Source organism: Bos grunniens, chromosome 24 (genome assembly GCF_055505025.1).
Source record: "Bos grunniens cultivar Pamir isolate PY7600 chromosome 24, Bosgru_T2T1.0, whole genome shotgun sequence".
NCBI lineage: Eukaryota > Metazoa > Chordata > Mammalia > Artiodactyla > Bovidae > Bos > Bos grunniens.
Window position 1 is genome coordinate 41,620,308 of NC_141188.1, and position 25,740 is coordinate 41,646,047.

Here is a 25,740-nt window from a genome sequence, read left to right on the forward strand (position 1 = left end):
TTGAATCAACTTAATGAATTCAGTTCATTTCCAATGAGCCTCATATTTACATATTTTGGTCATTAGCTCAAATACTCCTGAAGCCCAGGAGCAAGTTTTATTCATATCCATGCCCCCCTCTACTTCCTAGCCCACTGGTAGGCACACAACACTGAAGGAAGTGATGATCGACATGAGACCAAGAGGGAAAAAGGCAGGCAAATGTCTTTGCCACCACACAACCTGCCTTATATACTTCAACATGTCAAGCTTTTTTTAAAAGACAGAGTCTTTTCCTCCATCTCGAGTCCCAATTAATTACCATGGGGCAAATTCACATTCTCATTGCACACAGGTCTTGCTCTGAAGACATCAGTGCGGGTCTGGATGGGGACCCTGGCCCCTCGGGGCAGGGCTGGCTGGTGGAGGAGCCGGGCTTACTTGTTGGAGGCTGTGGAGAGCGGGCAAGCGCAGGGCTGGCAGTCCCCGGGGGTCCCTCGGGAAGGCAGCCCGTAGAAGCCGGGCAGGCAGCGCTCACAGTGCTCCCCGGTGGTGTTGTGCTGGCATGCCTAGGAAACACGTGTGGAGAGGCTTGGCTCTGGCCCGCTGAGCGAGCCTCAGTTACCCACAAACAACTTGCAGTCCAAGCAGAAAAAAAAAGGCACAAGACTGAAACAAGTCAGCAAACACTCCTATATGAGGAGTGGCTGCCTGTTTCCAGACTGGCTGATAAAATCTTTTAATTTGTGAAAACAGGAAGTGAAGAGACCTTTCACTTCCAACCACTATATTCGGTCTCTTCTACAGTAACAAAATGGATCAAAGAGCTGCTCTCAGATCCTGGTCGGCAGAGGGTGCAGAATGTGGACCCCCCCCCCCCCCCAGCCCAAGTGTGCGCAGAGGCCTCCAAACCCGAGAGGAAGAGGGAGAGAGCTTTTAAAGGAACAACCACCTCATTAAGCAATGGGAAGCTGAGCTGGAGGAACTTATAGTGGAAAGACTGAGTCTGCGTGCAAGCCATCCTTCCACGCCACCCTACAGACACTTCACTTATAGAGAACAAAGACACGGACAAAGAGCTAAATGAAAGCTGTCCTTCCAGAGAAACAGAAAAATGAGGCTCCAGAGAGAATAAGCAATGGGCGGCACCACGCCGAGGTCTTCCCCATGATCATTAAATTTTCCCTGCCCTGCTACTCAATCAATCTCTTAGGGAAAAAGCATGAACCTCCCTCTGTGCTGTGCCGGTGAATAGGATTCAGTTGATTACCATACACATTCATTCCGTCTCTGAGCGGTGAATCCATTAGAGCCCAGGAGTGTGGGGGCACAAGAGCCTAAAAGAATTCCTGACTGAAGTTAAAATACGTCTTGCCCTGTATCTGCCCCAAAGTTCATTCTCAAGATTAACCACACATTTGTTAAGCCCTGTTTCAACTTCTACTGCACGAAAGAGGGACTTGTTCGCAGAGTTCATCTGCTAACAATGATGAAGCATTATATATTGCAGAAATGAGTGAGATTATCAGATATCTTATTATTCCTCGTATGATATACTATGTAATATAATGTTAAAATCTACTAGCATTTGCATTTAAAAGATCTGATCTTCTTTGCTTAATCAGTGGGCGTTTTCTACCTTTATGTTATTTTTTAGTCTTGTGAAGGAAATCATTACTTATTGTCCCAAGAAAAAACCTGCAGTGAAATGATACCTCCTTTTTCTATTATTACCAAAGCAACTTTTCTTCAAAAAAACAAGAAATAAAAAGCAGGAGATAGTCTATGTCTTAAACTTGAACCTCCAGATTTCCTTTGGGGTTCACAAAGGCAGGGATGTTCCCTGTGGAGGAAGCATTTTTTAAAAAATCACTTCTGAGCAGAGCCAGGGCTTCAGGGCGGGGGAGGGGCACATGAGGTCTCAGACTCACAAAGCAAACACCATGAACATCACACTCAGCTGCATGGCCGTGGCATTCACAGGGCTGACAGATTCCTCCGAAAAGTATTCCGTCCACGCGGTAATAGCCGGGAAGACAGGACTGCAAAAGAAGGACAGGTGACCATGCAGGTGAAGGTAACTTCTTAAGCAAAATGCAAACCACCCTTTTCCAAATATGTTAGAAACAAAAACCACTCAGTCTTCCGGGAACAGAAAACTTATTTTTTTGCCCAAACATGCCATAAAATGCACCCATATGATGCATAGCATTCAATGATTTTTTTTTTTTCAGTAAATTTACTGAGTGGTGCAACTACCACCAGAATCCAGTTCCTTATATGTTTTGAAGGCAGAAAACATGCACACAACAACTTAATAGCTATTCAATAAGCCAGCGCACATCATAGGAGTTTTCCACTGCAACATTCTTAGAAATCATGTAATAGTCATTTACATTTCAATGTAAATGGAAAGGATATTTTCCCCTCTACTATTTTTTCTTTTGCTTAAAATTTATAAAATGTTGCTATCATGGTGTTAAACGCACATCTGTGTCAAATACCATCAGTTTAATAAAACAAGTGTTACAGGTGAGCTTCCCTTGGTCTTCCTGCTGGTCTGACAACGTGGAGGTTCAGGGACAAGGAGTCCCCTAGACACTGTACTTCATGTCATCCTCCTGGTGACCCTGAGCAATTGACTCTCCATTTGACAGACATGCAACCTGAAACATGAAGCATTAGCTCTGGTCCTCGGCGCTGATACAATGACTCAACGCCAGGTGTGCACACCTGCAAGACCCCTGTCCATGGGCCACCCAGGGCGACAGCAGGCAAGAAATGCATCCAGAGTGCAGACTGGGGAATGATTCATTTGAGGCTGGCACACTCCCTTGGGGCCATGGCACGAGGGGGTGTGGGCTTGTTTTCTATTGTTCTAAGGATTCTTAGAGAGCATTTCATTATAGTAATAATGTATAATGCCTTCATTCACACTGATCTTGGGAATGTCCCCTATCACCTCCCACAGCCATGCTCCCCTGGGTACAGCAGGCCTCTCTACAGATGGGCATTGAGCAGGCAGCCGCCTGGGGGTCTGTGTGGCAGCTACAGGGCTCCCCCAAATTCCATTCTCAGTGAACAGCTGCCTGATTCTTTAAGTCAGCTTCTGAGCAAGAGTTGGATTACAGAATGAGTTCTGCTTGACACAAACCCTGACAAAGAAGACTTGAGCTTCCTGTTCCTGCCTGAGCATCATCCCACACACACCCACAGTTTTGCTCCAAAGCCACACTCACACCAGCACTTGCCCTCCAAAGCCCTGCCCACACTAGTACTTTCCCCCCAAAGCTCCACCCACATCAGCACTTGCCCTCCAAAGCTCCGCCCACAAGAGCACTTACCCTCCAAAGCCCCGCCCACACCAACATTGCCTTCCAAAGCCCCGCCCACTTGCCCTCCAGACTCCTTCCAGTCTAGCTGGCAAGGCTCCCACTTCCACGGTTATCTCTGCACTACCTGTGGCTCCCCAAGCTCACATCCACATACTATGAGGTGGTCTGAGGGTCATTTTTCCGTTAAGCACAAGACCCACAGGGATTAGGACCTATGAACTCTTGTTGGTCCTAAAAATAAATGAGATGTTAAAAAAAAAAAGTTCTTTGGTCCCCACCCCATACCAAAAATACTTTTCTAAATATTTAAAATAGAGATAAAAATATTTAATTAAATATCTGCACCAGGAGGCTTCAGGCCAACCTTATTAACTACAAAGTTAGTAAAGGTAAAAACAGATTATAAGTTAAATGTTCTCACTTTGTAAAAGCGCAAGCCAAGAAATCACAGCCAATGACAAATGTTCACAATTACAGTCAGTCATGGACACGTGAGAAGACCTCATGGCAGTAGCCAGGGGTGAAGTTCAAATCTTAATATGACTGCTTGCTAGCTGTGTGACCTCGTCAAGGTACTTAACCTCTCTGTGTCTCTTTCCTCATCTGCGGAACAGAAAGCATATGAAGGGCCGACCTGACAGGGCTGTTGTAAGGATTAAATGGGGGTAATATGTGGAAAGGGCTCAGAACAGTGCCAGATACATACAAAGTTCTCAGTAAGAGAGAGTTATTATCAATATGGATGTCCAAATAATTCAAAACATACCTCAACATTTTTAAGCAACAGATTACTTTTAGCAATGAATGTAAGAGTAGGTTCATACACTGACTATATGATGTGGAGCCCACATAAGTAACACAGCTGGGTGCCATCAAAGGTCTCCACACAGGGCTGGCTTGGCCAAAGCTTTCCAGGTCAAGTGTTGGTAACTGGTAAATATTCAAATATGATCAAAGTTCGATCCTCCTTAGGAATGCAAAACATGGCTTGGGTGCTGCAACTTTCCTATTGACTAAGCCAGACAGTGACACCTATGAGGGTATTCCCAGGGGCTTCAGAGAAATCGGATTTATTTTTTTTAAGATTTTTTGATGTGGGCCATTTTTAAAGTCTTTATTGAATTTGTTACAATGTTGCTTCTGTTTGGTTTTTTCTCTTTTTTTGGCTGTGAAGCACACAGAATCTTAGCTCCCTGACCAGGGGTCGAACCTGCACCTGCTGTGTTCATAGACAAAGTCTTAACCAGTGGACAGCCAAGAAAGTCCCTACATTTCTTTAAGCAATGTGCTTCCTATATTCCAAGATCCCTCAAAAGTCTGAAACTTAGAAACACTGGGTTTCCAAAACTAAAATTCAAACATACATCATGACATCACCTTCAACGCATTTTTCCCCCATAGGAAGGAGCAGAGGAAGCAGACAGGAAGGAGGAGGAGAGTCACCTCGCAGGAGATGCCCGCATAGCCCTGAGGACACTCGCAGTGCTCCACCTCTGTGGCCAGCGACAGGTCTATGACGTTAGGGCTGGCCACGTCCAGAGAGACAGAATCCAACCTACCAACAGACACACAGATAGGGCCCGTTACACAACTTAACACGCTTGCACGCAGCATCTAGAACCTCAAAGAAGACGAATTCCTAAAAAAGGTTTAATTCAAACAAAATGATTTTTTTTTTTTAATTAAAAAGGTGAGTGTGTTGTAAGTAACGAGAGATTTTCACAACAGAACATTTTCTGGGAGCTGTCATTAGTCCCTGGAAATGCCTTCAAAATTTAGAAAAAGATGAGCTACTGCCCAACACAGCTGAGGCACGGCTCCGTGGGGCCCCTTCGGAAGAATGAACTTCAGAAGAACAAGCCCAGGCAGCTGAACTCTCTCTAGTGCAGAGAGACTGTCACTGGGTGTGCCCTTTGGTTTGCTTTAGCCGTATTCTTTGTGCACGTTCTGACTGGAGTTGCCAGAAACAGACCTTCTTGAAGTAACAAAATGACTAAGGCTGAACTCACGAGCTGTGAAAAATCTAAGCCCATTAACATCAAGAGGGTGAAAACTAGGTGAGATGTTGCTGGCAACTGTCCCCTCATTTCTCAGAAAACCACCCTGAAAGTTTCTGATCCTGACACCAAGTCTATTTCCTACTAGATACATCGGTCATGGACAACTCTTCTTACACTTTTGATAAAATTATAGTGATGAAAAATAACTCCAAGACAGACAGCTCCATTAGCTGTGTCCTGAAAGTAATCAAGTGTATTCAACTTAAAATACATAATGCATAAAATAGACAATTCATAAACTATACAGTACAAAAGGCAAGACCACTGTAAGTTTTCCCTCTGTTCCAGTACACACCTGTAAAGAGCTGTCTGGGCAGAGTTGTAGTTGGCTCTGATCAAGAGATGGGTCACATTGGCGAGGACGGTCATCAGCTGGTCGCGATCTATCTCCCTCTTGCTCTTGAAATCTCGGAAGTTCTCTGGCAGCAGTCTAACCACGTTCAAGTACTCTTCGTACGGCTGCAACAGCAGGCCCTCAGCCTGGGTGCTTAAAGTGATTCCGTTTCCCTAACATTTTTAAAACAAGGAGGAAATACATTGATGATTCATTTTCATGATGAAACACGAAAAGCAAATTTTGTATTCAGCCACCTGGCTTTTCATGTCTTGGCCAAACATGTAATGATATCCATGTAACCCTTAGTCCAAAAGTATCAGAGATATTTCACTGTGTTCCTCTCAGAGGAATTTGGATAATAAGTCTAAAGACTATGCCTCTGTTAATCTCAGAAAAGAAACACAGACAAGCCCTAGACCATGTTTTCCTCAAAGCAACCAATCTGATACCCCTCATCTTTTTTTAAATTGAAGTACAGTTGATTTACAATGTTTCAGGGGTATAGCAAAGGCCAAGGCCTTGCTGAGTTTTTTGTTTGGTTTTGTTGCAATTTTTATTGGAATATAGTATCTTAACTCATTTCTGGACACAATCATGTAATAAACCTCCTGATTTCTAGCAATGTAAGAAAATACCTATTAAAAACCCACAAGTTCTACTCATTGTCGGCCTTTGCTGGCATTCTGTCACTAGAGAATACACACCAATATCTGGTATGTTGCAAGCTTTCAAGATAGCCTGGATTTTAAAAGTCAGTCCATTAGTTGTATCTGATGGATGTAGATTTGTCTCCTAGTTCACTTTATGTCACGAGCTAAAACTGTGAACCTAACTTCCTCTTATTGGTGGGTAATAACTGAAAATAAAGATTTCATTGTCATGCTCACTTCTTAAAAGTCATAAAAGTAATCAGATGGGAGCCCATTTATCATCATGTGTTTTCTGACCTATGTGTGTACCCCCAAGGGTAATGTCCATTTTTCATTTTTTCACAACCTTAGGTTTTGTTCATATGGAGTGTTTGTTAACCTAGTCTGTCAAATAACAATTAGGAGAAGACCTATTTTAATTAGAAAATTTAATTCTTGTAAAATTAATTTCAAGGACCGACAGGACAATTAGCATTTCTTTTAGGAAACCCCATGGTGACTCAGATGGTAAAGAATCTACCCCCAAAGCAGGACACCAGGGTTGGGAAGACCCCCTGGAGGGCATGGCAACCCACTCCGGTCTTTTTGCCTGGAGAATCCCCATGGACAGAGGGGCCTGGGGGCTACAGTCCATGGGGTCCCAAAGAATCGGACACGACTGAACGACTAAGCACACAGTTGCTTTACAATGTGGTGTTAGTTTCTGCCGCCCAGCAAAGTGAGTCAGCTATATGCATACATATATCCCCTCTTTTTTTGGATTTCCTTCAGGTCACGACAGAGCACTGAGTAGAATTCCCTGTGCTGTATAGTAGGTTCTCATTAGTTATGTTTCTTTTTGTGATGGGAGTGAGGACAGGGATGGAGGGGACAGAGGTGAGATAAAAACAATGACACATCTCCTATCCCCACACAGCCAGACTCTGTGCTGCCAGACTCTGTGACCAGCCAGACTCTGGTCACTCAGTGGGGAGGACATGACCGGAGGGGCGGAGGGGCTCCAAGGCCGATCAGGAAGTCCCCACATGGAGGAAAACCTTCTCCCTTTCGAGTGTGAATAGACAACTCCACTACAAGATAAAGGGAAGAGCTACAGTGCGGCCCCCGGGCAGTTCTGGAAATTTCTAGTCTCAGGGGACCCGAGAGGCAAACCATTGCTGAAAGCCCTCCTGGCCCTGAGCTCCTCGCTACATCGCACCCCCTCTTAGACATTTTTAGTCATAAAACTGACCCCCCACGAAGCCCTCGGCTCTAGCACAATGACAAGAAAGCAATTACCTTAATGATGACGTCGGCGTGAGACAGGGGGTCACCATCCACCGCTTCCACTGGGACCTCGTAGGACACTGTGTACTTCAGGAATCCACCGAAGGCCGTCAGCTGGAACCACGAAGGGACAGTGAGCACCGAGAGGAGGGAGCATAGCCCGCAGTCAGAGGACACGGTGCTTAGGACTCATCTGGAAACTGCTGGGCTGCGAGGCGTCCCCGAGGCCCCAGCACGTAAGGACTTCACATTTAAGGCAGTGGACAGGAAGCATGTTATACGAATCTTCTGTTTAACGGACATCACCAAATGCAGGATATTGTTTAAATGCACAGAAAATGCAGTCCTTCTTAGAGCTAATGAGATAAATTACTATGAACTTCTGTTAGTCCAACAACAGACCTTTATTTCATGGAAGAACTGCAGCGGGTGGAGAGTTTGCCCCAGGACTACGGTCTCAACATTGGGTCTCATCACCGTGCTTGTGGGAGGACGACAGACACATGAGTGATCAGCCAAAGGAAGGACTAAGGGCTCTCTCCCTGACCCCATATCCTTTAATGTAAAAGAGACATTTTTTTTTTTTCTGCCAGCTGTGGTACAACAACACAATGTTCAGAAGCCAATTTCTGCACCATAAAAAAATTGGAGAGGTGATCCCAGGCATACAAACTACCGAATTTTGGTGATAAGACCTCATTCTAAACAGAAAATGACTTCTAAGATTGTAATTTAGTGCAGAAAAGCAATCATTAAAAAAATAAATAAACACCAATTAAACATATACAAAACAGCTATAAAATTTTAAATGTAACCATCAAATTAACTAGAAATGGACTATGGTATGAAACCTACAACATGACTTAAACCAAAGGCGAGGCTAAGGCAAGTAGGGAGCCAGAGACATTGAGGGATATTCCACTGAATATATTTTCAGATCAGAATCTGGAGAAGGTGCGTGATTGGTGAGGAGGGACAGGACCACGTCACAGAAGGGAGAAGTTAAATCATATCAACCAACTTCCCACTTTTGTAGAATCCCCTTTGAGCATTTTCTTACAATGGAAAGGATCCTATCTGTTCTTAAACATGAACTTCACGTGAGCAACAATCATGAGAAAGAAGCAGGGGGCCCCTGCACACCCTTTCTAGGAATGTTCTATACACCCAGTGAGACAGGTATGGGCTTCCCAGATAGCTCAGTACTAAAGAACCCGCCTGCCAAAGCAGGAGACACGGGTTCGATCCCTGGGTTGGGAGGATCCTCTGGAGAAGGAAATGGCAACCCACTCTGGTATTCTTGCCTGGGAAACCCCATGGACAGAGGAGCCTAGCAGGCAACAATCCTTGGGGTCGCAAAGAAGCAGACAGGACTGAGCATAAAACTGGTACACGGCTGACTCCACAGAACAGGGATGCAAGGGACCTTCACAAAGGCCCGGGTGACCCAGGAACCCAGAGCAAGGCAGAAAGTCTGTATGGGAGAAGGGGACAGGCTTCCCCTACCTACCAGGGGCTTACCATGGTGCCAGGAAGGACACAAGTTCGTATTTTAATGATGTAGTAAAGTCAAGCAGGGATAAAAAGACCATGGGAGTCAGGTGCAAGTAAACACTATGTGATAGTCTGCCAAATGCCCAAGAGAATGACGAGACTACGTGAAAGGCCAACCAAAGTTCTTCGCGAATGTGCTCGAGATCCCTGCCCCAGACACCGTCACCACAGATACCTTGTTTCCCAGGTAGGCCTCCGGGGCCGCCCAGTAGTACTGGGAAGTCAGCCGCTGCTCCACCGCCGAGTTGTTGATGCTGATCTGGTGACGTCCACCCAGGGCATCCTCCTGAGACCGGATCTGGTTGGAACTGACCAAGTCGGTGACCAGCCACCCAGACATATCTTTCACCTTCAAAAAAGATCCAAGAATTTCAGACGTGTGGATCCCTTTGGGTTTCCCTCAGCCCAGCGCTAGCATCTTCACAGTGAAGGGGCAGCCCCAGAGAGCTCAACCAGGATGGAGTTCACACATCGTGGCTTCTACTGGTCAAAAGACCCAGAAAACCTAAGAATGAGTCACAGTCCCCCAAACCCAGGTCAATTAGAAATAGATGAGCAAAACTGTACAGGCCATGGATATATATCTCAGATTAAAGCAATAGCAAAGAACTCAATAAATGCACTGAATAAAACATCTCTGGCTAATGCTGACTTCTTCATTGCTGTCCCCTACTTCTTAGCCAAATGCCAAAACCTATATAAAGCCTCCAGATCCTATCCTCCTAATCTGTCACCTATGTAGAGATGACAGGAGACCACCCACAGGAACACTTAGCCCTGCTCAAGTATTGACCAGAATCCCCCCTCCCCAGGCACTAGCAAGGAAGGAGAAGGGAGGTCAGGGAAGAGCCCAAAGCTTGAGCCAGCATGCTGTCCCTCTAGAAACCAACCCCCCAGACTCTCTGTTCCCCAAACAGCTAGGACACCCTGACTGTCCTCGTAATCTCCATGCCACCTGCCACACTCCCATCTCCCAGCTTTCGGAAGGTGCCCCCACCTGGCTGACGGGCCAGGAGAGGCTTTCACAAACGTCGGAGACGCCGAAGCAGAAGCACTCGGAGCAGCCCTGGGGATTCTTTTCCTCCAAGTTATAGAATCCTGGCTTGCAGCGATCACAGTGACTCCCCTCAACATTTTCCTGCAAGTGAAGCAAACAATTAGCTTTTGAAACCAGTAACGGACAGAATAAAATGACATGAACATGACACAGTCCTGGAGAGTCTCTTGGACAGCAAGGAGATCAAACAAGTCAATCCTAAAGGAAATCAAGTCTGAATATTCATTGGAAGGGCTAATGCTGAAGCTGAAGCTCCAATACTTTGGCCACCTAATACGAAAACCCATCTCATTGGAAGAGACCCTGATGCTGGGAAAGACTGAAGGCAAAAGGAGAAGACGGTGGAAGAGGATGAGCTGGTTAGGTAGCATCACTGACTCGATAGACGTGAATTTGGGCAAACTCCAGGAGATAGAGGAGGACAGGGGAGCCTGATGTGCCACGTGGGGTCACAAAGAGTCGAACACAACTGAACAACTGAACAACATGACATTATCGGGAAACATGTCTGGTGACCCAGACACAGGTAAAGAAAAAGACAAATGCAAAGCCTCATGATGTCACAATTTCCAGATAGTCTGAAATATTATCATCTGATTTTGTACTCAAGACTGAAGCTAAGGATCTAGAGCTTGGTTGTTATATTGAAATGGATTTTTCGTATCGTTTTGTCTTAAATCTTCTATGTTTTCCAAACTTTCAAGCATTTTAAAATCTGAAGAGGACTTTATTCATCTTGTAAATGAATGCTCAAGATTATTTACTGTCATACATACCTTACAGAGACAAGACTCAGAGCAGGGTTCCTCATTCACACTGCCAGCTGGGTTGCAGTCACAGGACACACACTCCGGGTAACCCTTATAGCCGAAATGGCAGCGATCACATTTCTCTCCCGCATAACCTTCTTTGCATGGACACTGACCTGGCCACTTCCCTTCAAAGAAAAGTGGCAAAATGATCCAACAGGAAAGTAAAAGGGTTTAAAGCAGGGGCCAGCCAACTATTCTATAAAAGGCCAGAGAGTACATACTGTAGGCTTTTTGGCCAGCCTCTGCTGCAACTATTCAACTCAGCCCATATGGCTTGAAGGCAGCCACAGATGGTACATAAACAGATGGAAACAGCTTTGTTCCAATAAAACTTTATTTATAAAGACAGTGGTGCCAGGTATGGCCCATAGAACATAGTTGACAACCACCCCTGGTTTAAAGAAAGAAAAGATGGAAAACACATGTAACTGTAAAATAATGCAGTAGCTTGTGAAAACCATTCAGTTCCTCCTTGAAAGGCTAAGCATAGTGTAGCCGTAAGATCTAGAGATGCCACTCTGAAGTATCTACCCAAGAAAAATGGAAACATATGTCTTCCCCAAAACTTTTACACAAAGGCTCATAGCAGCATTATTCACAATAGTCAAAACGTCAAAACAACTCAAATATTCATCTACTGATGAATGAGTAAACTAAACACACACACAATGGAGTATTATACAGCAAGAAAAAAAGAATGAAATGCTGTGACCTGCTACAACAGGGATGAAATTTGAAAATAGTATGATTGCTGAAAGAAGCCAGTCACTAAAGACCACATGTTCTATGCTTTTATTTCTATGAAATGGCCAGAATAAGCAAATCTCTAGAAAGAAAGTAGCTCAGTGGTTGCCTAGAGCTGGGGCGGGGCAGGGGAGGGGTGAAGGGAAACAGGCAGTGAAACTGCCAATGGGTCAGGGGGCTTCTCTACAGGGTGATGGAAATATTCCAATACTGGATTGTGGTGAAACAATGGACTGTACACTTTAAATGGGTATATTGTATGCAATTATATCAGAAAATTCTTTTTTAGGGAAAACGTACAGAAGCCAGTGGTGGAGGGTGATGAGCACTGTCTTTTGCTTTAATGCCAGCTTTGAAAGTTGCAGACTCTTGGCCAAGTTTCTCAAGTGCTCTGAGCTACAGTTTCCTTGCCTGTGGAGTGGGTAAATAACTTTTACTTGCTATGATTAAAAATTAAAATCATGTGTATTTTTTAGTGAACCCAATCAAAGGTAACTGTCATCATCAGCATCATCTTATCGTGGGTTGCAGATATGAATCACTGCTGCTGCTGCTGCTGCCAAGTCGCTTCAGTCATGTCCAACTCTGTGCGACCCCATGGACTGCAGCCTACCAGGCTTCTCCGTCCATGGGATTCTCCAGGCAAGAACACTGGAGTGGGTTGCCATTTCCTTCTCCATATGAATCAGTAGTTCCTGTAATTCACCACCACCCCCAACCAGCGGGCCCCACAGTGAGCACACCCTTCTCAGGTGATCAATATCCATTTCCACTGCCAGCAACTGAGCACCGGAGGGGGCCGCAGGGGTCTCCGAGCAGATACAGCCTATTCAGGGGACTCTGGCATTTGCACGTCCATTTGCCAGTTTTGGAAATGGAAAGAACACTGACATTTACAAGGTTACCTGGAGGATTTGCTTGCGTTGTAGGGGGATGTATGCTTAAGCCTCTGCCTGTCTTCTGAGAGCTAAATGCAGTGATTGATATTTACTGTTCCACATATGACTTGAAACAGAGCCTCATTTCTTCTTTCATCAAAAGCTCAATTAACCTCTCAAATGTCATTTCGTCACCTTGACATCACCATCTCCACCCCTCCCTTCCTCAAATTCATCACGATTGGTAATTTTGCTTTATGCCCAGGGCATCAAGACTTGGCTTTATATTATTCGTGGACTTGTTCATTTAGTGTCTGCCTATGAGCAGAGACCTTGGTCATCTGTTCAACTGTATATATATATATGTTCCCAGGTCCTACAAAACTGCCTGGCACATAGTAGTAGGTGCTTCATAAATATTTGATAAGCAAAACATCAATAGAGAATCATCACCAAATTATTACACAATGATAACAGTCTTGCTAGGTGCAAATCTTACACACACAGACACACACACACACATACACACACACACACATCGATTACGAGCACAGAAATGAATCAAGTACCTCTGTGTAAGTCAGAGTGAAGGTCATCCTTAATACAGACAGAATTGAGGGACCCCACAGGGTCACAGTCACAGGGGCGACAAGGGTGGTCCTCATAAGGAGACACCTGAAAGGCAGAGGTTGTACTAGATTATCTTGCTAGAAATAACAGCAATCTTAGCATTAACACTGACAATAACGTCAATGATAAAGTGTTAATTTTTCATCCCAGATGTGACTATCACCATGATTTTGTGTACCCAGGGTGTGTAGGTCAAGCCAGAAAATACCAAACATCCTTTTGATGGTGACAGCTGCTGGCATCATTAGCAAAGTGTCCTCCTTTCCCATTATCACAGCTCTCAGGCCTCCTAGCTCTGCTGTGACCTGGAGTTATTTAGAAGCATCTCCTATAACCCAGCCACCACGGGATTCCCATGTCAGCTACATGTCAAGTGAGAAGTGTGCACTTCCTTTGAGCAGGAGACAGCTGCTTCAGTTATTGGCTGACCCTCCACGTGAACACTGAGTATCACAAAACTCTGAGAGGATGCAGCCAGGGGGCTCTGAATTCAAATTAAGTAGCAGTGACCGAACATCCTACTCTGAGCCAGAAAAGAGGACAATAGAGCAGGATACCTATACTGAAGAACACTACAAGCTAAAAAACAAAGATTAAGTGGCAGGTATTCCCAGGGCAACTGCCAGTAGAAGGACAGAAGAAAAATCATGAGTCAAAGTCTAAGAAAGGTCCTAAGAACTGGAATCCTTATAATTACACGCACATACCCCTTACTAGAGGGATTCTGAACCAGAAAACAAAACAAGTGAGAAATGGTCAGGACTCAAAACCTTCCTTATCTTCACAGCTGACTGCCTATAACTCTATTTCAGCCCTTGAATTAGTGACTGAGTTCATAGTTAACCATTGGGCACATCTGTCTCCCCAATCAAGTTTTAAGTTCCTCGAAAACAAATGGTTTCTTTTTCACCTTTATATGCCTTCAATTGCTTGGATTATAAAAGACTCCCTAATAAATATTCAGTCAAAAAAGGAATACAGACAAATGTTATAAAAGGAAATGTCTCCAGTGCTGTGGTTCTGTGTGGTGGTCTGAGGCTCTTTCCTACCACAAAGCTGGCACTCTTACCCGACGGGGTCTGTAATATCCATCCGCACTCTCACCCCGTGGGGTCTGTAATACCCATCCGCACTCTCACCCCGTGGGGTCTGTAATACCCATCCGCACTCTCACCCCGTGGGGTCTGTAATACCCTTCCGCACTCTCACCCCGTGGGGTCTGTAATACCCATCCGCACTCTCACCCCGTGGGGTCTGTAATATCCATCCGCACTCTTACCCCGTGGGGTCTGTAATATCCATCCACACAGGTTTCACAGTTGACACCCATGGTGTTCTGCAGGCAGCCAATGCAAACCCCTCCTCCTCTGAACTGTCCAGCAATATTCAGGCTTCTCCTCTGATTGGCCACGTCTTCATCATAGTAACAGTCTTTGGCTTTATTGTGGCAATTGCATTCTAGGAGAATATTTTCACATCTCAGTTAATATAGACGTCGTGGTCTAGATAACACAAGCGTTCCTTCCCTAAATAAGTTTTGCAGAAAGTGAAAGTTGCTCAGTTGTGTTTGACTCTTTGCGACCCTATGGATTATACAGTCCATGGAATTCTCCAGGCCAGAATACTGGAATGGGTAGCCTTTCCCTTCTCCAGGGGATCTTCCCAACCCAGGGATCGAACCCAGGTCTCCTGCATTGCAGGTGGATTCTTTACCAGCTGAGCCACCAGGGAAGCCCAAGAATACTGGAGTGAGTAGCCTGTCCCTTCTCCAGTGAATCTTCCCGACCCAGGAATTAAACCAGGGTCTCTTGCATTGCAGGTGGATTTTTTACCAGCTGAGCTACCAGGCAAGCCTGGCTATAAATTAAAACTATAGAGTAAGTCATTTTGTAGGACATGGGCCACCTTCTGGAGGCGTTGGGGAATAGCTATCTGAATTATGAGTTTGCACACCCACTGGATCCATCAACCTCTTTCCTGGGATCACATTCTGCAGAAGCACCTGCTCACTTGTCAGTGACGAAGGTGAACCACTGTACCACTGCCTGTGTTAACAGAAGACTTGCTGTTGTTGTTCAGTCGCCAAGTTGTGTGTGACTCATTGTGACCCCCATGGACTGCAGCATGCCAGGTTCCTCTGTCCTTCACTATCTCCTGGGGTTTGCTCAAATTGTCCATTGAGTGGGTGATGCTATCTAACCGTCTCTGATAACAAACAAAATACTATAGGTAGGTATATGTTTTGAATGTACATCTATATAATGGAGTTCAATGCAACTATTTTTTAAAATTAATTAATTTGGCTGCACCAGGTCTTCGTTGCAGCATGTGGGATCTATTTCCCTGACCAGGGATCGAACCTGAGTCCCCTGAATTGGGAATGCAGAGTCTTTGCCACTGGGCCAGCAGGGAAATTCCCCAGTGCAACTATTTTTAAAGCAGCATTTCATACCCCTAATATGGAAAGATTTTCTTTAAGATATATTGTTAAATATAAAAGCAATGCACAGATCGACATGCACATTACATTAGATTCTATGCACAAATTGTGTAAGGTGTTAACATGCTTTACTTGCACAAACATTTCAGGAAGAACCTACTAGGAAATAATACAAAGAGAGAAGGGTAGAGATAGAAATATATAAATATGCTTTAATATATTGTAGATATTGGAACCTTGTGAATACACTATTTAAAATCTAAATCCAAATTAATACAGAATAAATGAATACATGGTAAGGGAAATCAAATAAACAGTAAATTATAATGATATATCAGGTCTCAATCCTTCACATCTTATGACAGTAGTCTGCAGCTTTGGGAGTTACTTGAGTATCTAAGAAAACCATTTTATTGTTGTTCAGTTGCTAAGTCGTGTCTGACTCTTCACAGCCCTCCAGACTGCAACATGTCAGGCTGCCCTGTCCTTCACCATCTCCCTGGGTTTGTTCATGTCCATTGAGTCGGTGATACAATTCAACTATCTCATCCTCTGTCACCCTCTTCTCCTCCTGCCCTCAATTTTTCCCAGCAGCAGGGTCTTTTCCAAACCATTACACACTATAAATATGAAGTCACTGGGAACTGAAGCAGACGAAGGGGGAAGACTCCACATCCCTGCACCTCTGAGCGGCCTCACCTTCACACGTGTTCCCGGAAGAAACAGTGCCGGGTCTCCAAGGCTGCTGGTGGTACCCAGGGCAGCATCGATTGCATCTGTCCCCACACGTGTTATGTTCACACTGACACTGGAATTTCTAGACGATAAGGAACATAAAACTGCATCTGAAAATTGACCTGCATGCTTTTCTTAAGTTTATTTCAAGAAAAATTCATCACAGTCAAATACATAGCAAGGGTTTGCAGTTGAGGATATATGGTGACATATAAGGAAATTGGTATTTCATTTTTAAAGATAAAAATAAACATAGAACCTGATTACATGCAGAATCGAGAAGAAATAAAACAAACTAACATGGGTTAACTAACAAAAACTTTTCAAAAGAGATATGTTGACTTGAAAGGTTTGGAAGCTCCTATGAGCAACTTCCTTTTAAAAAAAAAAATTTATTTTGGCTGCATCGGTTCTTAGTTGTAGAATTCGGTATCTAGTTCCCTGACCGGGGATCAAACCTGGGCCCCCTACTCTGGGAGCACAGACTCTTACCCACTGGACCACCAGAGAAGTTCCTGAATAACTTTCTTGATATTCATCTCTGTATTTTTCAGCATTAATAAGAGAATAATCCTATTCAGGAGTTAAATTATAACAAAGATTTGGAAAAAATAAAAAGTAATTCCATGTAAGTTATTTAAGAGAAGAAGAAAGGAGAATGTCCTCTTCTTCATTTAATATGATGCTAAAACAGGAAAACTTTGTTTTATCTTGATTTAGCACCACAGAAAGGAAAGAGGAAGGGACTCTTAAAAACATAAGCATAATTTCTAACTGCACATGATTTTCACTTACTATCTTACAGAAAAGAGCTTTAAAATTCAAAAGGCCACTGGATTGGACACTATTTTACAGTTAAAGGTTAAAATGGCAAATATTATGTTATATCTTGTTTTGCAACAAAAATAATTCCTAGAAAGATTTAATTAAAACGTATTCTTCAACCAAAGCAAAATTAAACTGTCTTTAAAAAATTAAACCAGTTAAATTATCTGAAAAGTTCTTTTTTTGTGGCATGATTTTAAAACTTTCAACACTTGCCTTAAATAAAAAGTGCAATGCCAACATTATAGCTACAACTTCTGAAGTTTTAGTAAAATGTGAGATACTACTACTCACCTTTGTACCTTCATCCCATGGGCAGCTACTAGCATGGCCATAACAGATACACATTCCTCCAACAGAAATGTCTTTTATTGAATAATAATACTAAGGAAAAAGAAAGTTTAAAAAAAATTAAAACCTCTTCTATTTCAGTGCAAAGAAAATGACATCCACACAAATACCTCAGTTGCTATTGGTAATCAAAAACACACATATACCTTTTAAATCATATTTCATGCACAAATAAATATAAATAAAATATTTATGTTCAATTAAAGTAAATAATGTTCAAATTAGCTCATCAACAGAAACCAAAGGAGTTGAAAAAGAATTTCCCAACTTGGCTCCATCATAAACTGAGGCAGTCATATTCGAAACCTAGGCTACTGAAAACTCTAAAAATATTCCTAATTTGAATACAGCCCTATATAAACTACCCACTCCAGTATTCTGGCCTAGAGAATTCCATGGACGAGAGAAATCCATGGAGTTGCAAAGAGTCATACATGACTGAGCGACTTTCACTTTTTCACTATATAAAAAGGATAACTCATGACCAAGTAGGCCTTATCCCAGGGGTGCAGAGTTAATTTAACATGTAAAAATCAATAAATGTGAATCACCATTTTAACAGAATAAAGGAGAAAAACTAAGATCCTTTCATTAGATGCAGGAAAAGCATTTTAAAGAAGGCAACACCATCATTCAAAAAACTCAGCAAACCAGAAGCAGAAGCAAGCTTCTTCAGTCTAATAAAGGTGTGTCTATGGAAAACCTGGATCTAACTGTGGAAAGTTAAGCACTTTCCTCCTAAAATCGGCTCTCACCATTTCTAGTCAACATTTTAGTCACCCGTACAGTTCAATAATGCAAGAAAAAGGGTGTCAAAGGCAAATAGAGGGCACAGTAAGACTGAACTGTCTTTATTTGTAGATAAAATGATTGTGTACATAGAAAATCTATCAAAAGCTACAAGAATTTGTAAATCGGGATGAACAAAAATGAATTACACTTCTATATACTAGAATGAACAAATGGAAAACAAATTTTAGAAAGCAAGCCATTAACACTAACATTCAAAAACATGAAATACTTAAAAATAAACTGAACAAAAGATGGACGATAAACAGTAGATCAATGCCAAGAGGGGTGAAAGAAGTCAGACATAAGTGGAGACGTATAGCACCTTTGTGAACTGGATGATCCAATACTACCAAAATGTCTTCCAAAATTCCTCCTAAATTGATCTACTTGATCTATGGAATCAATGGACTCCCAGCGAAGGTCTCAGCAGGCTTTCTTTCTTTCTTTCAGCAGAAATGTACAAACTGATTCTAAAACTCATAAGGAAATGCAATGAACTTGGAACAGCCTAACCAATCCTGGAGAACAACTGAAGTGGACTGTTACAATACCTGACGCCAAGACTTCTACAGTAATGGAGAAAAACCCTTATTGGCATAAAGATAGACAAACAGATCATCAGAACAGTACAGTGTCCAGAAATGCAGCCACAAAAATAAGGTCAAGTAATTTTCAACAGGCCACAAAATACTTTAAAGAAAAAAAGAATGTATATATTTTCAACAAGTCGTGTGGAACAATTGTATGTGCACATGGAGAATAAATCCATGTAACTTCTACCTTACACCAAATAAAAAATGAACAAGAATGGATAATAGGGGTGAAAACTAAAACTATAAAACTATTACAAAAAAGCATCAGAAAATATTTTTGTAAAGTTGGGGTAAACAAGTATTTTTCAGAGAGGAATAGAAAGATTAATTCTGAGGAAAAAATGATAAATTGCATTTTATCAAAATTAAAACTTCTACTCATCAAAAGTCATAGTTAAGAAAGTGGATAAGCAAGAGACAGAGGACGGAGAATGGATTTTCAGTAGAGACACATCTGACAAAGGATTTGTACACAAGATATGTAAAGATATTTATAACTCAGGAATAAAAATACAGCTAACCCAATTTAAAGATGGATAAAAATGTGATCAGATACAAATAAGCACAAACTCAACATAATTCTCAAGGAGATACAAATACCCAAGGAGACAATCCTCCATGCACTTCAGCACTGCTGAGGTGACAGTGACCGACACCCCAGTGTGGACATGTGTGGTGTACCCGGAGCCCTCACACACTGCTGCAGAATGGCATAGCTGCTTTTGATGTCTCAGTAAATTCCCCAAAATTAAACATACAGCTATCCTGTAACTTGGTTGTCCCATTCCTACTTTATCCAAGGGGTTTGAAAACGTCTGTCCCTACGAACCTTGTACATTTACTATACATATATCTCAAAGTTTAAACTTTTAAGTGGAAAAAAAAAAAAAACCCAACAACTCTCACTTGCTTGGTCAGTCGTGGAGCCAGATCAGAATGAAGAAATGGCCACTACATCCCCTGCAAGACGATGTCATCGGATGAGTGGAGACAAGGGGGCCTGAGGACATCAGAACTTCTACCTCATTTAAAGTTGGCATTTAATGTTGTCAACAAAAATAAGAAAAAAGGCCAACCAGGGAAGAAATGTCTATTTCCCTTAAATGACATAAAGTTTTTCCATAGGTCAGGAGCCCGGCCTGACTTACTCGTCTGGTGACAATAGGGTCCAGGTCTTTAGGGTCCCGGTGGCTGAGGGTCATAAGATCGGCGTTGAGGGTTCGGATGCGCTGTAAACGCAGGCGGATGTATCGTGCAGAAGTGAAATCCAGCAACTTGGGTGAAAGATCGTCAGAGCTTGGTCTGCCATTGATTAACGATGTGTGAATCTAAAGATAAAACATTAAAATAAAGAAATATCCATTTTAAGCATTCCAAAAAAATGTAACTCTGATGGTTCAAATTCAGGACATAATCTTTACAGATATTATCTAAAATCAAAACAAATAACTAGGTTCTTATAGGAATCTAATGTTCATTGACACTTGTGAACAGCAATGATCACAACCCAAGTTCAGTTTATTAAAGTCATTCATTCTACTGTCTCAGGGATTGTAGGAAACCTTTAAACAAGAACACTTCTCCTGGTGTGATGAGAGCATTTTAACATGGATGTGCAGGCATCTGTGAACCAGAGTCTAAATGTGAAGGACAGACTGAGGAGATGGGAAAAGGTGCCTGGGAGCTTTGTAACTCCCACTCTCTCAACTCATCTCTGCTCTTGAAACAATGCAGGGCCTGCTGCAGAGTTCCTGTGTGAAAAAGCACTTTTTTTGGAGGGTTTTTGTGGTTTTAGCTCATTAAGGCATTCTATCAAGGCACGGCTAGGTTTTGATCACACTCTGATTTAATGATGTGTGTGCAGTCTGGGCATGTAGAGCACGGAACTGGAACACTTCATCAACCATATCCAACCCACAACACCCCCAGGGAGAGTGAGAACTTCCTGGAGAAAACTGGGAGCTCTATCAACAAATGTTGTTGCACTGGTGTCATGGGAAGGATCCTCCAGGGAGGACGTGATGAATTATTAAATCACAGCAGAGTGAAGTTGAGGGACCTTGAAGGGAAGAAGTCAATAAATAACATGTGTCGGGGGCAACATGAAATCAATAGACAGCAGGCAATGATACCTCAGCTCCAGAATCTCAATAGTTAAAGATCTCTGTGATCTGCACCAGGAGAGATTTATTTTGAGTCCTCGGCTTTGGCTCCTACGACAGCTGTGTTGTCATTGGAGGTGGGGAAAAACAGACCTCCCAGCCGGTAGGGGGCGCCTTACCTCTCCGTGCTCAAGCGGCACCAGTCTGGAGTAATAGGAGGTGCAGATGACTTCGTCATCCGCCCTGTAGGTGGGCGGCCCCCGTCTCGGAGTGATGTTGTAATGCGTCAAACATTCCGTGTCACTGACCGCATAGTACTGCCAGGGGCTGAACTTGACACCATCCACAGAACGTTCCAAGATCCAGTTTCCAGGTCGAGGGGCATTAGCTGCCTTGATGATGACATAAGCGACCTGGAAGACCTGGAACAAAGCCATTGAAAAGTCTCAATCAATAATCAGCAACAAGTGCTCGGAAACCAAAGTGCCTCTTGAGAGCACTGCCATATGAGGACTTCCAGTGTCTTTTACTGCTTTTGAAGATAACTGCTCATAAGTGTTCATCAGAGATGTATCTTGTAAATGTTTTGCTGGTGGCATTTGCTTTCAAAATATACTCAAACTATTCACAAATGAATCTGTATTACTGTTATTAGCAGTGTACTTTTTAAAATATGTTTTGAGTGTGCTGTGTACCTTGTGGGATCTAGTTCCCCCATCAGACATGGAACCTGTGCCCCTTGCATGGCAGCATGAAGTCTTAACCACTGGACCACGAGGAAGTCCCAATAATGTTAATAAGTGCCTGTTTTCTTGTTTTCAATGTCTTTTTCCAGCAGGATTCTTAATGGTCGTAGTTGCAATATATTTCACTAATAGTAGTGTTAAATGTATTTCTCATACATTGATTTGGAGATAACACATCTGAACATGAGAAAAAAAGTTAACTTACTACACACCTATCATAATGGTTAAAATCCAGACCACTAACAGCATGGAATGCTGGTGAGGTTGTGGAGTGACAGGAACTCTCATTCAGAGCTAGTGGAAATGCAAAATGCTGCAGCTACTTCAGAAGATAGTTTGGTGATTTCTTACGAAATTAAATATGATCTAACCATACAATGGTGTGATCACTCACCTAGAGTGATCATTCACATCCCGGAATGTGAAGTCAAGTGGGCCTTAGACAGCATCACTACAAACAAAGATAGTAGAGGTGATGGAATTCCAGTTGAGCTATTTCAAATCCTGAAAGACGATGCTGTGAAAATGCTGCACTCAATATGCCAGCAAATTTGGAAAACTCAGCAGTGGCCACAGGACTGGAAAAGGTCAGTTTTCATTCCAATCCCAAAGAAAGGCAATGCCAAAGAATGCTCAAACTACCGCACAATTGTACTCATCTCACATGCTAGTAAATTCTCCCAATAATGTTAATAAGTGCCTGTTTTCATACATACACACATCATATGCTCAAAATTCTCCAAGCCAGGCTTCAGCAATACATGAACCGTGAACTTCCAGTGTTCAAGCTGGTTTTAGAAAAGGCAGAGGAACCAGAGATCAAATTGCCAACATCCGCTGGATCATCAAAAAAGCAAGAGAGTTCCAGAAAAACATCCATTTCTGCTTTATTCATTATGCCAAAGCCTTTGACTGTGTGGATCACAATAAACTGTGGAAAATTCTGAAAGAGATGGGAATACCAGACCACCTGATCTGCCTCTTGAGAAACCTATATGCAGATCAGGAAGCAACAGTTAGAACTGGACATAGAACAACAGACTGGTTCCAAATAGGAAAAGGAGTACATCAAGGCTGTATATTGTCACCCTGCTTATTTAACTTACATGCAGAGCACATCATGAGAAACGCTGGGCTGGAAGAAGCACAAGCTGGAATCAAGACTGCTGGGAGAAATATCAGTAACCTCAGATATGCAGATGACACCACCCTTATGGCAGAAAGTGAAGAGGAACTAAAAAGCCTCTTGATGAAAGTGAAAGAGGAGAGTGAAAAAGTTGGCTTAAAGCTCAACGTTCAGAAAACGAAGATCATGGCATCTGGTCCCATCACTTCATGAGAAATAGATGGGGAAACAGTGGAAACAGTGTCAGACTTTATTTTTTGGGGCTCCAAAATCACTGCAGATGGTGATTGCAGCCATGAAATTAGAAGACGCTTACTCCTTGGAAGGAAAGTTATGACCAACCTAGATAGTATATTCAAAAGCAGAGACATTACTTTGCCAACAAAGGTCCATCTAGTCAAGGCTATGGTTTTTCCAGTGGTCATGTATGGATGTGAGAGTAGGACTGTGAAGAAAGCTGAGTGCCGAAGAATTGATGCTTTTGAACTGTGGTGTTGGAGAAGACTCTTGAGAGTCCCTTGGACTGCAAAGAGATCCAACCAGTCCATCCTAAAGGAGACCAGTCCTGGGTGTTCATTGGAAGGACTGATGTTGAGGCTGAAACTCCAATACTTTGGCAACCTCATGGGAAGAGTTGACTCATTGGAAAAGACCTTGATGCTGGGAAGGATTGGGGGCAGGAGGAGAACGGACGACACAGGATGAGATGGCTGGATGGCATCACCGACTAGATGCACATGAGTCTGGGTGAACTCCGGGAGTTGGTTTTGGACAGGGAGGCCTGGCATGCTGCGATTCATGGGGTCACAAAGAGTCGGACATGACTGAGCAACTGAACTGTACTGAACCATACAATCTAACAATCATGCTCCTTGGTATTTACCCAAAGGACTTGAAAACTTCCACAGGTGAATGGATAAAGGAGGTGTGATGTCCATACAACAGAATATTATTCAGTACTAATAATTTTAAAAATTGACCTCTAATGCCCCAAAAAGACATAGAGGAACCTTAAATGAATATTGCTAAGTGCAAGAAGCCAGTCTGAAAAGGCTACGTACTGGATGAGTCCAACTACATATGACCTCTGGGCTTGTTGGTTTTCTGTTTTTTGTCTTAAGCCTCTCCCCATCTTAGCCCTCACCAATTCCAGGAACACAATTCCTCAAAATTAACCCACCATAAACCAAAATATTTTACTTTCATCTACTGAAATATTCCCTGGGAAGGACAGTTCTATCTCATTATAATAACTTTGTTCACCTACAAGAAACTCCCCCCAATAAAGCACACCCCCTGTTTCTAAAGCATATTAAAAGCAAAATAATGTTATTGGATTTCAGTAATGAGGAAAATCAAGAACTGCTTGTATCCAGAACTGAATGTCCGTGTTTAAAAATCTAGAACCATCTTCATCAATTTAAATCACTTACAGTAATTAAAATAAGGCAAACACTATTCTGCTGGAGCATAAACATCTCAAGAAAATTCTCCTATGAACATAATTACATGGCTTTTTCTTTGGGGGAGTTTTTTTTTTTAACATTTCCCCAATTTTGTAATTCATATATTCTATCATTTATATGCTTTTTGATTTACTGTATTTTGTTTGCTCGGTTGCTTAGTTGTGCCCGACTCTTTGAGACCCATGGACTATACAGCCTGTCAGGCTCCTCTGTCCATGAAATTCTCCAGGGAAGAATACTGCAGCAGGTTGCCATTTCTTCTTCAGGGGATTTTCCTGACCCAGGAATCAAACCCCAGTCTCCTGTGTCTCCTGCATTGCAGGCAGGTTCTTTACCTGCGGAGCCACAGCACTTGCTGTGGCTGAGAACAAGTTAAGTGCTTTATTAGAACTACTAGCACTTCAAACCTTTCTAACTATATTCTTCTCATGAAATACGTACTGTTACTCCCGCTACTTTACAGATGAGGAAACTGAGGCATAGAAAGATTAAGTAATCTTCCCAGCATCTCACAGGTACTAAAATGTAAACCACGCTTCTGCAGGTTGCAAGGGAAAAGAATGAAACCCTGAGCTGAGCAACAAGTGAACACCAACCCAGTGTTCCAAATCTCTGACCTCAACCAGCAGCAATTGTTTCAATATCATGTTCTTGTGCTTTCATCAGACCCTTGTTGGCTTTTAGACAGAGGTCAGTCACGTGTCACAGAATGATATCCAATGGAAGAGCAAACATACTGGGAAAACTTTAGGACAAATCATTTAAGTATCTTGATCAAGGCCTTCAGATATGACGCTGGGCGTTGTTCTCACAATCTCTGAGTAGTTCCCCAGCTGGAGACTGGGAAACAAACCAAAGCTAAGGGATTATGAGATGTAAATCCGCAAAAGTGGAAGAGGGGGCTATGAAGCATCTAGATGCAATATGTTAAATCACGTTACTGGCAGAAACGTCTCCCCAAAATCCAAATGCCGAAGTCCTAACCCCTAGTACCTCAGAATGGGACTGTATCCGGATAGAGGTTAAAGAGTTAATCAAGGTCAAGGGAGGTCATAAGCCTGTCTGACTGGTGTGCTTTTAGGAAGAGACGATTAGGACCCATATACACACATGGAGGGTCAACCCTGTGAGGACACAGTGAAAAGATGGCCATCTGCAAGCCTAGAGCGGAGATCTCAGACGGAACTGACTCTGCCAGCACCTTGATCTTGAACTCCCAGTTCCCAGAACTCTGCTAACACATTTCTGCTGTTTAAACCCCC

At 42.8% G+C, this 25,740-nt stretch overlaps 1 protein-coding gene across 3 annotated transcripts in view; it reads right to left on the bottom strand.

Moving 5' to 3' along the window:
* Positions 1 to 25,740, bottom strand: part of LAMA1 (laminin subunit alpha 1) — a 125,340-nt gene that overhangs the window by 61,704 nt on the left and 37,896 nt on the right. For all 3 annotated transcript variants that reach the window (XM_086372352.1, XM_086372353.1, XM_086372354.1), the window contains exons 4-17: positions 21,320 to 21,562; positions 20,187 to 20,366; positions 17,597 to 17,686; positions 16,442 to 16,559; positions 14,582 to 14,760; positions 13,242 to 13,347; positions 11,015 to 11,175; positions 10,179 to 10,319; positions 9,357 to 9,530; positions 7,640 to 7,741; positions 5,670 to 5,881; positions 4,758 to 4,869; positions 1,911 to 2,021; positions 421 to 548 (exon numbers count right to left, since the gene is read on the bottom strand). In XM_086372352.1, coding sequence (XP_086228478.1) covers positions 421 to 548; positions 1,911 to 2,021; positions 4,758 to 4,869; positions 5,670 to 5,881; positions 7,640 to 7,741; positions 9,357 to 9,530; positions 10,179 to 10,319; positions 11,015 to 11,175; positions 13,242 to 13,347; positions 14,582 to 14,760; positions 16,442 to 16,559; positions 17,597 to 17,686; positions 20,187 to 20,366; positions 21,320 to 21,562 — 2,057 coding nt within the window. The remainder of the gene's footprint in view (positions 1 to 420; positions 549 to 1,910; positions 2,022 to 4,757; positions 4,870 to 5,669; positions 5,882 to 7,639; positions 7,742 to 9,356; positions 9,531 to 10,178; positions 10,320 to 11,014; positions 11,176 to 13,241; positions 13,348 to 14,581; positions 14,761 to 16,441; positions 16,560 to 17,596; positions 17,687 to 20,186; positions 20,367 to 21,319; positions 21,563 to 25,740) is intronic.